Source organism: Clarias gariepinus, chromosome 25 (assembly GCF_024256425.1).
Source record: "Clarias gariepinus isolate MV-2021 ecotype Netherlands chromosome 25, CGAR_prim_01v2, whole genome shotgun sequence".
In the NCBI taxonomy this organism is placed as follows: Eukaryota; Metazoa; Chordata; class Actinopteri; order Siluriformes; family Clariidae; genus Clarias; species Clarias gariepinus.
In genome coordinates, this window is record NC_071124.1 from 10,245,994 (window position 1) to 10,260,972 (window position 14,979).

Here is a 14,979-nt window from a genome sequence, read left to right on the forward strand (position 1 = left end):
AACATATTAGATCAGTGTTATAGGAATATGAAACATCTACTGTAGTCCCCAAACATAACTTTAGGAAATTGACTACTTAGCATTCCTGCTACAACCCATCTCCATCAAGAGACTGAACGCTAAACTGGTCATTGTGAAAGTACATTCTTGCAGGACTGCTTTAAACCACTGACATGGACATGTTTATAGAATCTGACACACAAATACACAGATACAGTTAGCAATTATATCATTTGGTGTACCTTTGCATGTATTTATAGCAAGACATTTGTGTATCCCTGAAACAAAAGCAGTGGTTCACACCGGATATACACAGCAAAATCTGGGAATACTGCAGGCAGGTCAGGAGATGAACTACTACACAATGATAGACTTCTGCAGACTGTATCGATCCAAAGGGGCCAAATGTGCCCACACACAAAAACTGGAAACGTTTTGCCTTGGCAACAATATCCACATGTGGCACGGAATTCAAGCTACTGTATGACCAATTACAAATTTTACCAACCCTTGTACTGTAACCCAAGCTTTCACCTAACAAAAGAGCTCAACATGTCCTATGCCTGGTTTGACTCCCAAAACCGCAAAACCACTTCAGCCCAAAGTCCTGTGATCACTCTTATAGGTGGTAATTCAACAGTCGTCTGAACTTTACAGCTAGTTAACCCCTACAATTCAGGAGAGCCCGAAGAAGTGTCATTCAGAGTCCTAAACATACCCCAGCACCTTCGACCCCACCTTCCATCTTTGATTGCTCACTCAGATGGCATACGCACACACACGCATGCACACTCAGTATCTAATCACTCTAAATCACTCTTACATCCTTCCTGTGTCAACATTAAACATATACTCAAGTATATAGTTCAAGTCCAAGGTTTGACTGTATTATATATTGCATCTGACTGTAAACAGAGAGAACAATTCAAAATTGACATTCAGCACGGCAAAAAAAGAATGGCAGACCCCCCAAAAGAAAGGAAGTGGAGGTACAAACCTTAAACCAGACTTGACTGTTAGTGCAAGCTCGGACATCTCAGGCTTTTTAACATGTAAGACAGTGTACTGCACTATTTTTTTCTGTCTTCCTTGTATTAAAGTATTCCTTAATGCCGGCAGTCTAATGAAAAGGTAACAGCTCATAAGATCCCAAATTCCTGCTGAACAAGCCAGACAATCTCATACTGGCCTGAATACTGGCTTAAAAAAAAAAAGTATACAGCCATCAGGCTTTATGCTACCCATTAACTCCAATCTATTACTCTGAAGTTACTGATCTTTTTCCGTGCCAGTGTGCAAGCAAGTGTTATTTATGCAATTTTGTTTGGGTGGCCATCAGACTGTAAAATGTCTCCTCCAGCAGCATCTGTCCTGATTTTACTCAGTCACAACATGCATTAACATCAAAGACAGTCAGTAACACAAGGACACTAGTCTGGAAATTTGAAGCACATGCATCTTTATATACAGCTTTGAGCACTGTTAGTCATTGGCTCTAATTAATAATCTTGCTTTGTGCTCTTATTTAATGTACTGCATATTGTCTATTTGCACTCTACATATTCATTACTGTGCAAAAGTCTTAGGCACTCTGTGTTTTTTACTACAAACTATGTTATAATTTTTTTCATTTTTATTTTATGACTTTACATTCTAATTTTTAAGCATCTGTATTCCACCAAAATTCTAAGTTACAGAAAAATATTTAAATGATAGAAAAAAAGGAGGATATTACATAAGTGACTACATTTTCGACATAAAATAAAATGGAACTGCCGGGTTTAGCAAGTAAAAAAGAAGCAGCTGCATCAGTTAAAGTCATCAGCAGACCTGTGGGTGGCTTTGCAGGATACTCAGTAAAACTTGCAAACTTCCTTATAAAACTGTACAAATTGTACCTGAGACTAAAGTGTTTTTCATGCCAGATAACTGACTTTATTTTGTTAACTACTGTTCACTGCGCTTTACAGGTTTATTTAAAGGCATCCTTGCTTTAACACATTTCTTGTGCAGTATTGTAGATCAAACATTAATCAAATAAAACCAGAGCATCCTTGTTTTGTATATTTCACATCATTATCAGTTTATCACAATCGTTCTCCTATTTTATGGCTACATAGTTTGATTACTTTATCTTAGTCTTCAGTGACCAATCATGGTAAAACCTGTAATTCAGGACCAGAATGTGTGTGTGTGTGTGTGTGTGTGTGTGTGTGTGCTTACCTTTTTCATAAACATTACATCTTGTTTGGAGATCTTCTCCCGCTTTATTTTCAGAGCTGCAACATTGGGAATTATTCTGAGAAGAGAAGACATGATCACTATAACACACCTGCTATACAGTACATTTTCAAGCAAAAACACACAGGAGGATAGACACGAAAAAATTGTGAATGAACTGAAACCCACCGGATGCCACGGAGTTTGGCCCTGTTGTCATGGCGATCGATGATGTTGTGTAGGATCTCAAGGACCAGCTGCCGCAGCTCACTGTCTTCCATCAGAGAGATGGAGCAGAGGGGCTCCAGGAAAGTAGGCGGCAAACCCGCACTCATCGTTTTACACTTAAAACCAGACGTCACCTAGATACACAAACACAAAACATGATGTCTTAATCAGATAGAAAAGGAAATTATTATATATTAAAAAAAACAAAAAACAAAAAAAAAAAAACACACCTTATTTCTTCAACATTCAATGTGAGTCATTCAGTAATGCACAAGTGAGAGCATATACATAGATAATTATGTATCAATACGGAAATGAAAGCGCAATCATTCCATACTAATCACCATGAGGAAATATGCAAATGAGGCCTTTTTGCCAGAGAACAATTAACGCGTTTTGTATCCATGGCAACGGCAAGGCTAAATCATGGCCTTAGTAGTGAGGTCTTGGAGAATGGACGCTAAAATAGAACTGGAACTACTGAGGAAAAAAAAGCTCTTGAACAATTCACAAAATCGCAAAGACGATGTTTTCATTCCTTTTCACTTTATGTCTCAGGCCCACAAACACCACCAGCCATTCTGTCGGCCTAATTGGGTGACTGACAGCTTTTTGCCATTCATTATGAGACCCAGCTGCAGCTGTGTGCTTGCTTTCAAAATCTCTCTCTCTCTCTCTTTTTGTGTCTCTTTCTCTCTCAATCTCTCATACTCTCAAAATCACATACACATACTCATACACAAAGACACGCACACAGCGGGTGGCTATAATGTCAGTGAGGCAATGCCAACAGTCCACACCTGTGTCTCATTTGCTTGTCCTGTCCAACCTTCCAATTCAGACATGCACACATGCAATGACACACACAAACACACACACACACACAAACACACACACACACACACACACACACACACACACACACACCAGTTTGCAGAGATAATGTACCACACTTACCATAATAAGAGAACTGAGAAGCATCGTCTGAATCCTCTTAGTACCCTGGGGCCTGAAAGGGATGTCAAGTGAAACACAGAAACAAAGCAACAAGGCTCGAATTTGTAGTGGAGCACACACAAACCTTATGTGCAGATTTAATTTTTAACATTTTCAGAGTAAAGAGTGTCATACAGCATTCAACTTAAAAGAAGTAGTAAAAGAAGACACAAGTAAAAGAAGACACAGGATACCTTACCCAATTTTTACAGTGTCCAGAGAATGACAAGGTGTCCCATATACTGGAACCTTCCCCATAATAAACATCATAACTTCAGCACGCTGATAATCTGGTAGATTGCCTCCAAAGAACCCTGTGCATGTGCACACCCACACACACAATGCATATAAAAATAAAAAAGGCAATCATAAAAGTATGTAAGTGCTCAAGTATGACATATAAATTTATAAATTATATAATAACATATACATATATATGTAATTAATTAGCAAATCACCTGATGAATTATTAATAAAAAGTTAACAATGCACTGCTTATGAATTAGCCAAACTTTTGACCTGCTGCTGCTAAAAGTAAAATTTATGGTGTTTAAGTTCAACTAACCAATAGTTTGAATAATGGCATTCTGGACGATACGCTCCTCGTTCTCTTTGCCGCGACTGGAAGAGACACTTGTTCCAGAGTTCCTGCGAGAACTGTCACCCAGCTCGAAATCGACGCTCATACGGAGGTGCTTGAGCAAGGTGTTAAAAACCTCTAACACTGTCGGGCCTTTGAGAACACACAGACACACATACATGCACACAAACACCATTAGGAATAAATTATACATAAACTTTCAAACATGGAAGGAAACAAACAAGAATTTACACATAATTGGCATCACGCTAAAAGGAAATAAACACATGAGTGAAGCAGATGTAGCTCTATGTGTAGTCACTATGCAGCACAGCTAGGGGGAGACAAGTGGCAGCTGCACAGCAGGTCTTTGAGCTTTTCAGCCAAAAGCAAAATGCCCAGTGCCATCATATCTGACATCCAGCTTTGACATCCATTTCTTTCTTTTTTTTTCTAATTTATGTAAAATATTACTATATTAAAATAAAGAAAAAAGTAAATGGTAAACTTCGATATGATTCACATCATCGATTTCTTTTTTATATTGTACCTGTATGCATTTTCTGTATCCTTTTTTTGAGCATGCTTTAGAGTTTATTTAATAATTTATCTGTTTGTCTATTCACTCGTCTCCTTGTTTGGCTGTTAAGTGTGTAAAACAGCTTGCGTTGTCTGACTCGTGTCTTTCTTTTTGCACGGCATGTGTAGTTGATCGACGGAGACAATGAGAATTTGACGAAACTGACATCTGCTGAGTGACAGCCACTTATTTATAACGTTATAAACACCGGGAAATACAGAAAGATGTGAGATAAACATAATGATCCATGAATAAGGCTGTTCCATGCCATAAGTAACAGTCATTCACTGCAATGTTTTTTTTTTTTTTTTTATGTTCCGGAACAGTATGTGTAAATTTCATTTTGTATAACAGGTCTTCTTGTAATTGGGATAGAAAAGTTGTTTTTAAAAAAAATGTAAAACTTGATTGAGTAGGAGAGACTAACAAGTGGGAATAACAGGGGCGAGGTGTCAGCTGTCCTCCATAGCCTTTAAAACATTTTATTCGAGAATAAAAGATCACCATTACTTCCACTATTTTTGCGAGAGAGTGAGAGTTTAATGGGCCACCAAAACACGAGCCACTAGAACAGTTTCAGTCGGCCTTGTGTACAATATCTACAATGTTCATTTGTCCAGTACTGTCTTTAGAGCTTTCCCAACAACCTCAAACAAAGCAAAAAGTCCTTGGGCTTAATGTCGGACGAGCCGGCTTTGTGCTAACTACATAAACGATGAAACATGTACTGTATATGATTTAACTGATAGGATTTTTAAACCAGCATATATTTGAAGGGCGTTTATGTCAAACCAGATCTTCAGATTGTGCAGAATAACAAAACACATTTATGAAGGTAAAACAATACCTTTATATAGCTACACTAATGCACTTATCCCAGCATTTCACTAGTGCTTGGATACCATCAAGGTAGAATTTTTTCAGTACGCTGGAGCCATGCTCAGATCCCAGGAACTACTTTAATGACCCAAACATTTAGAAATGGGGTCAGGACTGTACAGGACATTTGGGAACAACTCCCAGGTGAGTTTCTGTAATGTGCAACTGGTGTTCGTGGAGGACACAAACAAATGCATTATCACATGACGACATTTCAACACAAATTGTCTATTTGTAGTTTAGGGAATTATTAAAAAGGTCCAAGACCAGTTTGCAAACTGGTTAAACTTAACTTTTACAGCCAAAAATGGTAGCAAAATTAAAAGATTTAATATTATCAATAACTTCGGTCTGATGAGACAAAAGGCTCCACTGGTCCGCCTCAGCCTAAAGGTAAGCATTCCGGATCGTTGCTCTTGTCCACAAATCCAACTTTGTAATAGATGGTTTACGCACTACAACCCTACAATTATATGTATTTTTAACAAGCTGCAAACTCCTTGTTGATATGCACATCCTGAACACATTCTGTAATGCTACTTCTTTTCCGTAAGTTTTACACAAATGCACAATCTGGCCATGTGTATGTCAGAAGCAGTAGGGATGCTGCGACATGCCTCAGATTTTGTTTATTGCTTTTAACCCAAAACCGAATTTGGTTAAATTATATCGTCACAATTTTTTCAATCACCTGAAAAATAAAATACTTTCTAATTAAAAAATGTTATCTGGGAAGCCAGTTCTAGCAATAATGTTTCTATAAACAGAATTTCCAGTCACATGAAATTTGGTAGATGTGAAAAAAAATAATTCTGTCTGATTAAATACTTCCAATGTTCTCAAAATGAAAAAAGCAACAAAAAAAATTATAACTTGAGCAAAAATGATGACTGTAGACTCCATACAAAAGGGAACCTATTATGCAAAATTCCCTTTCTAATGATTTTAGACATTCAGGTGCCTCACTACTGTGTGTACAACCAAAAAAATGTGAAAACAACAACAACAAAAAAATCCCTATTTTTCTTTTTTTTTTAATTGACCAGGGTTTAAAAAAAGCCATTGTTCCCTTAATGTGACCCTAAAAATACCCTTCCCTGACTTGTTGCTCAACACTGTTGTTTTCTGGCAGGGTTTGGCTGAGCGGCTTATTTACAGAGGCACTGAATCGCTGTGGTCAGGAGAGGGGTGAAACAGAACATCTGAGGTAAAAAAATTTATTATAAAGGTTATTTCTGCTTAAGCATTAACTTACACACCTTGAAGGAGCTCTGAGACTCTGAGACAGAAAATGACAGGGGATTTAATACATAAAATGCTAAAATTCATAAGCATTTCTCATCACAAGATAAGTTTAAAAATGTGTGTTAGTTTGAGGTGGCCTGACGGTGCTGCTGACTAGAATCATGAATAATTGTGTAAATTAAAAAAAGTCAGCCATTAATTGTGCAAGTTCTCCCAGTTAGAAAAATGAGAGAGGCTTGTAATTTTTATCACAGGTAAACCTGAACTACTGCATGAGAGACAAAATAAAATAAAAAATCCAGAAAATCAAATTGTAGGATTAAAAAAAAAAATTATTTGCATATTATGGTGGAAAATAAGTATTTGGACACTTGTCCACAACCTCAAACAGTCACCCTCCAAACTCCACTATGGCCAAGGCCAATGAGCTGTCAAAAGACACGAGAAACAAAATTGTAGACCTGCACCAGGCTGGGAAGACTCTGCAATAGGTAAGCAGCTTGGTGTACAGAACTCAACTGTGGGAGCAATTATTAGAAAATGGAAGACATACAAGACCAAGATAATCTCCCTTGGTCAAAATGATCACAAGAACTGTAAGCAAAAATCCCAGAACCACATGGGGGGACCTAGTAAATTTCCTACAGAGAGCTGAGACCAATGTAACAAAGGCTACCATCAGTAACACACTGCCCTGCCAGGGACTCAAATCCTGCAGTGCCAGACGTGTCTCCCGGCTTAAGCCAGTACATTTTTAGGCCATCTGAAGTTTGCTAGAGTGCATTTGGATGATCCAGAAGAGGATTGGAAGAATGTTATATGGTCAGGAGAAAGAATGCTCAGTTGCATCCAAAGAACACCATACCTACTGTGAAGCATGGGGGTGGAAATGCTTTGGGGCTGTTTTTCTGCAAAGGGACCAGGATGACTAATCCGTGCAAAGAACAGAATGAATAGGGCCAAGTGTTGTGAGATTTTAAGTGAAAACCTCCTTCCATCAGCAAGGGCATTGAACATGAAATGTGGCTGGGTCTTTCAGAATGACAATGATCCCAAACAGGCTATATAAAAAGCATTTCAAGATCCTAAAGTGGCCTAGCCAGTCTCCTCATCTCAACCCTATAGAAAATCTTTGGAGGGAGTTAAAATTCTGTGTTGCCCAGTGACAGCCCCAAAACATCACTGCTGTAGAGGAGATCTGCATGGAGGAACGGGCCAAAATACCAGCAACAGTGTGTGAAAACCTTGTGAAGACTTACAGAAAACCTCTATCATTGCCAACAAATAGTATATAACAAAGTATTGAGATGAAATTTTTGACCAAATACTTTGTTATTGACCAAATACTTATTTTCCATCATAATTTGCAAATAAATTCTTTAAAAATCCTTTAATGTAATTTTCTGGATTTATTTTATTTTGTCTCTCATAGTTGAGGTATACCTAGGAGGAAAAAAAAACAGGCCTCTTTCATCTTTTTTAATTTGAGAACTTGCACAATTGACTAAATACTTTTTTGCCCCACTGTATGTGACATGTTGAAATGTCTTTAGCATTGTTTTAACATTCAAACAAAATAAAATATCAGCCGTAATGCTTTGGTAGAAATGACTGTTCCATGTACATTACATGGATGCAAGTTTAAAAATGCATACATTAAATGAAAGTGTTAAATGTCTGTAACCTTAATTTCTTTAAATTTTAAGGAATCTTTAAAATAATGAGCTATAAAAACATGCATTATAAAACTATATACCATTCTATCTCTGCTATATAATGTATTGGGAAGGGTACTGTTGGTATACTGTATGCCAAGTGCCATAGTTGTTTTAATGTAAAAAATATCAAAGTCCCATATTTCTGCTTACTCCGATTAAACAGTACCTTTAAATGAAAAAGACTGACCCAGTTTGCACCTCTATTAACAGAGTTCTGTTTCATCTAATGCATATCTAATCTCTGACATTACAGCAGGTTTTATCACTGCTCTGTTCAAACCAGTTCAGAAATATTTGTGGCCGAAGCTCCAGCTCCTGTCTATTCCCCAATATTGAACCAAATTTTACATATCTCGTCATAAAAATCTCATGTAAAAATTGTAACTGAACTATTCAAGATTTTTCATACACAGAGCCGTGATGAGACATTTGTCAGTTAACCTGTATGATGCAGTAAACCTTCCTGAAAGATTTAACTCCAGTCTTTACCTCAGGTTTTTTTCATTAACTGATCATCTGTCTGTTTTTAAGTCAAATGAAGACAGATTGAGAATTCCAGCCAGGCAGAACCAGATAGGAACTAATTAAACTGTACATCAATATTTATTAAAGAAGCAGATGGAAGATCTCACTACAAACACAAAGGTTACAACCTGATAAAGACACTCTACTGGTGGAGGCTCTCTGCTGTTTAACCTACCCAACCAGAGATTAGGTGGCGAACAGGGAGGATTGAGAAACACATAAGTGTTTAGATTTTTAGGCGTAGAAAGTCCTGTGGGACAAAAGACATTAAAGAGAAAAAGGAAGAAAAAGAAGTTAAACAGAAAGGGAAAAGTGAAAAGAGTGAGATTATACAAGATCAAACAAAAACACACATGTGAGTCAGAACAGGATGAGTGAAATGGACTTGGATTAGTTAGGCGAGACATGTAAATCATATTTATCAGACAGCAGCACTGACAAACAGAGAAAGCAGAAGACAAGAGAACAATGAAAGCGTGACAAGAGGAACAAAGGGAAAATGACTTGCAAACAGAAAAGGAAGTAATGTTTCAATCAAAGTTCAGGTTCAATACCGAGTCCACAATAAAAAAAAAAGCAAACCTCAAATTGTTACATCAGCCTCAAATACACAGAGACACACACACATGTCTTACCAACTGAGCCCTTGGCCGCTATGGCGACAGTCTCCAGTAGTACCTGCACGATACCTGCTCGTACCCTTGGCGTATTCTTACTATGCATGTCCAGGTGGTTCAGAACCTGCTGGATCACATGATGAGAATGCTGAGCCTAAAAAAAAAAAAAAAAATACCACACACACAGGTTTCTTTAATATTCCAATATCATCCATTAATACTGACCATTCCTGCATAAATCTCCTTCACACTCAGACACGGTATGCACTAATGTGCACGTTACCTTCATCCACAAACACTCGAGAAAACACCTTCAAACATCACTTACAGATGTGAATTGATCGCCTCTTATCTTTAATGAGAAAAGCTGAACACCTGGGATCCCCAGGCAAGAAAATCAAAGACAAGATGGAGTGGAACAGAGAGAGACAGAGGGGGAGAGGAATCTGCACGTCTATGTGCGCGCGAATCTGTGTGTGTTTCTCTTACCTGTATAGAGTACATTATGATTCTGAAGCAGGATACGGCAAACTCATTTGGATCCCACAAATGATGATTATCTAAATGTCTGGAACAGAGAGAACGAGAGAGTGTCAGTCTTTTTTACACACTTACACACCAACACACCAACACACCTACACACCTACACACCTACACACCTACACACCTACACACTTACACACCTAAACACTTACACACTTACACACTTACACACTTACACACACACACACGGGTTAAACTGGGTCAATAGAATGAAACTAGATCCTTGAGACTGTAATTTGTTAACATGTTGCCACATAAATAATTTTTTATACAATATTTAATAGTATTTATTTGGACAATTAATTAAGATTTTTCTTTTCATCTTTCCTTTGAATATTAAATGTGTCACATTTAGTCATTCAGTCATTACGTTACTTTTTTAGGTTTAAAACAAGAATAAATAAATCATTTTTTTTCAGCTGTATTACATGTACACATGAAGCTATATTATGCTGCAGGTTGGTTTTGTGTGAAATCCTTTTGATTGATTGCTTAATTGATTGATACATTTTAATTGTGCAACTCTCTTTAAACATCAGTAGTTTTAATAAACAATTTTATAATTACTATGTGCTAAATATATAACTATAATAACTCTGGCTCTGCAATGATCAAACCCTGTACTTTCCTTATTTTACAGCTACACTGGGAACATATTATGCTTTTCAATATGTGCATGACCTTTCAGTCAGATTAAGATTTATCATCATGAACATGATTATGAACATGGCATTTACGCATCATGTGTGAATCGGGCACATATGGTTTATAAAGCACTGAATTTTTCATAAAGTGCACCACTCAAGCTACAATGATTTATTAATTTAAATCTATATAAATAAAAGAAAGGTTTTGTCTGTACATTGGTCAGATCTTACTATTTCAATATCATCTTTATATTTCATACACTGGAGGACCCAAAACCAGTCTCAAAAAATTTCTGTCCGTATATCTGAATATCTAAAAGTCTGTCCAGACAATTTTGTCAGAGTATCACACAAAACTGGCTGAACGGAATTTCATGAAAGTGTTTAACTGAAGATAAATCTGTGCCATAACCTAAAAGCAAAATGTTAAGTAGGAGTTATAATAGAATGTAATGAGCAGTTTTGGACAAATATAGCGCTTTTGTCCTTAAAGTGTGCATGGCTATACCCATTATTCAACAGAGCCAATCAACGCAATAGCTTACCGTAAATACACAGAGTACGCAGAAAACCCAAAATGACTGTAGTGCAAAATAATATAAAATAGAATACAAAGCACCCAAATCCTTACCAAACACAAACAATTGCGCGACATGGCATGACTTACTCCCAAAAAAGGTATGTAACTGTTGAAAACTGAATCTTTAAAGATATCCGCATGTAAAATATCCGAACTGACGTTTAAATCAAAATGTTGACTAAAAGTGATGTAATAAACAGTTGTGTGCTAAATGCAATAATCTACTTTAAACAGAACATGCATTTGGCTGATGAAGAAAGATGCACAACTTAGCGTACAAAATTTTATTTCTTTGTATTAATAAATACAGAAAAGCAAGCAGAAATACATGTAGGCTTCAACGTGAAATAATAATATCACTGATTACATTAAAGCTGGTAAGCTAATTTTTAAAAAGTATTTTAACCCTTTACTTTTTTTTTTAAAAACTGTAACTGACAACGATCGGTACCAACACTAGAACACTATAAAATTTACTTTATCTGAACACAACATTTTAATTTATCATTATTTTATTATTAATTACCCAATGTATTAGTCAAGATTGGAGGCCAGGCAGTGAACGCAGCTTAAATTACTAACCCTTAGACCCCTAAAAATTCCCATCCTTGGAAACAAAGACTGGGTGCAACAATGTAAGTACCCTGAGATACCACAGTACAACAGTACAACCAGTTTATAAGTTTATACAACAATTCCACAAACAACATTTATTCATGTGTTATTTGTGTGTTAATGCTAAAATATACACCTCCGCAACTGGCAGGACTAGCACTGAGCTGGCAAACCAACAGTTAATTTAATTAAAAGGGTTTTAAATTCCTAGTGGTAATATGGAAACAAAAGCTGGGAAACCTTGAGTCCTGCAATTTATGACGAAGTTACTTGGATATTAAATGATGATGTGTGCTTTGACTTATGGGCCCTGTATTTGGTTCTGTATACTCGTCTCATCCCACCATTCTGCTATAATTTATTCTGTTTTTCATGCACGTACAAGGCGCATTCAAAGTAAAACCGGGACTTGGAAACAAATTTCTTATGCACAGTTTTAAAGAAGTCAATTTGCAGAAGAGACGCTACTGTCTGTGGGAACTGTACACACAATTATTCATGAACACTACTTGCACAATACAGAAACACATACAGTCCTGAATTCAATCCACATGTTTAGGCCATTAATGGAGTTCCTTGTAGGCCAGCTGTACAAATTTCCGAACTCATTCTTCTACTTTTATCAGCACTCACATCATCAATAAACATTAGCGGACCAGTTCCATTGGCAGCCGTACATCCCAATGCCATAAAATTGCCTTTGGAGTCTTCTTGACTTGACTAGATGCTGTAAATGGGTTTTATCTTTACTAAAAAAAAAATTGTAATCATCCACTTTAAATGTCCTCTATCGTTTTATTAGACCATTTGGTTTGCTTTTTAAAAAATGTAACAAACTGTTGATTTAGCCACTCCTACAGTTTCTGCTGTCTCTCTGTTTTTGTCCAGCCTAATGATGGCCGCCTTTACTTGCATCAAGATCTTTTTTGAACTGCATATTAAAAGTTCCTATGAACAGCTACCAAATGAAATTCAACAATTGCCATCAATTCCAGACCTTTAATCTCCTTAAGCTGTCATGAAATAACACGGATCATAAATGACCATTAAACTGTTTCTAAGTCAATGAACCAATTACTTTTCAGTCTGTGAAATGAAAAGACTAAAAATGGTTGATGTAAAAATGGTTAATGAGATATTTTCCTTTAACTTTCCATTTATAACTTCAATCACATCTTAAAGGCTTCCAATCCATTGTGGTGGTAAACAGAGGGAAGAAAATATGAAAATTGCATCACCAGTTCTGTTCAGGTTCTAGCTAGAAATAACAAAATAATACCTATTGCAAATTTTAATAGAACAATTAATAATTAATAATCATCCCCCCACACAGACATATATATAACACACTAAAGCTACATAGGGACAAAATGGGAATCCTAATACCCATTCAACTGATATGATTTATTCGCTGCTTGCTTGCCTAATATTGATATTACCTGCTTTTATCTTGTAAATATCCTTCGAATTGCTTTTCCCACTTTACTCTTTTCCTTCCATCATCCTCTCTTTTTCCTCCCTTGTCTGCCTTGAGTCGCCATGGTGACGTCAATCTGCCCCCAATCTGAGCTATTTTTAGAATGCCTGGAAGAAAGCCTCCCCAATCCTTCCTTCCAAACCTCAGTCTCTCTTTCTCTCCATCACCTTTATTTCCTATCAAAGATACAGATCTGTCCCCCAAAGATTAAACCCCTCTTCTTCTGTGCACTTCAAAAACCTTCCTCTTGACACACACACGCAATAGCACAAAAGCTCAAACGCTTGATGTGAACAAGCTGTTCACATCCGCACCCTACCGTAAAGATGTTAACTAACCAGCACGCAAATTACCATATAAACAGAAAGGAACAAACAATACTCATAATTTATTCAAAAGAAGGTGTGTGTGACATTACAGAATTTGTTCAAAAGGATATGTGTCGAACGTGCCAGAAAGGCTGAATGTGATGCTTTGATATTCACTTCTCACAGTCATCCAGCTTGCTTCTAATTGGCCGATAACTAAGCAGAGACAAAAGCATCTCATTAGCAAGCCTTGACAGCCCAAATAGAGCACATTAGCTTTGGAATTATCTATCAGATCCTGGTGCTAAAAATCCCTGATGGAAGCAGTGTCTTTTGGGTCACAAAACTGCTAATAGGCTATATATTAACACGGCAGTGAATACAATGTGTCAGCTGTTGAGTTAAAGTGTGGATGGCTCTTGTACGAGATGAGCCTTATTAATTATATAATATCTAAGACTTACAATTCGTAAGTAAAATGAAGTTTTTGCTTTGTTCATAGTTTGTAGAAAATCATGTTGACACGCTCACTGCAATTAGATACAAGTCTAAGAGCAAAACCGTATTATTATTAAGACAAAAAGATATAGACGTTCCTTCTTAGTGTACCATGGATATTTGATTTGGTGGTAAAACTCTGAGTGGTTAGCAGCAATCAATACCACATTTGAGTGTGATCAAGCTTTATTTATAGCTACAAGGTGTAAAAGCCAAAGTGGGACAACTATCTCTCCAGGCAAAAACGGCGGATTAGGGTGTGTGAAGTGATTTTGTCACTTACCAGCGGTAGGCAGTCAACCAACCGGGTCATATTATGATAAGAAATGTTACCTTTTCCAGAGAATATGATTTATAGGTTTATATTGCTGTGCTCATTTCAAAAGGTTATCATTTCTATAGTAACAACTCATACAAGGGACTTAAAGGAGAAACACAATGTGTTAATTAACAAAGCACAAAAATGTTAACTTTTCTGTTGCATGAAAAGCTTTAAAAACATTCCTTATTCACTTAGAAACAAAGAAAATATAAGAGACTGATGAAGGAATGTTAGTAGCTACTTTAAATAAGCAATATCATGCAAGAAAGTGCTGCTGTATGCAATATCAGTACACCAATATTTACAGCACAACAGCATGACATTGGGTGCGTTATTGCTTTTATACAACAGTTTCATTAATAACATTTATTTACACGTTATTCATGTGTTAGCACTAACAC

General features: G+C 36.7%; 1 protein-coding gene across 2 annotated transcripts in view; it reads right to left on the reverse strand.

The window, feature by feature from the left end:
- Positions 1-14,979, reverse strand: part of efr3a (EFR3 homolog A (S. cerevisiae)) — a 77,208-nt gene that overhangs the window by 16,941 nt on the left and 45,288 nt on the right. For both annotated transcript variants that reach the window (XM_053486379.1, XM_053486378.1), the window contains 7 exons: positions 10,078-10,156; positions 9,607-9,742; positions 4,010-4,177; positions 3,644-3,758; positions 3,406-3,457; positions 2,410-2,582; positions 2,224-2,299 (listed from right to left, as the gene is read on the reverse strand). In XM_053486379.1, coding sequence (XP_053342354.1) covers positions 2,224-2,299; positions 2,410-2,582; positions 3,406-3,457; positions 3,644-3,758; positions 4,010-4,177; positions 9,607-9,742; positions 10,078-10,156 — 799 coding nt within the window. The remainder of the gene's footprint in view (positions 1-2,223; positions 2,300-2,409; positions 2,583-3,405; positions 3,458-3,643; positions 3,759-4,009; positions 4,178-9,606; positions 9,743-10,077; positions 10,157-14,979) is intronic.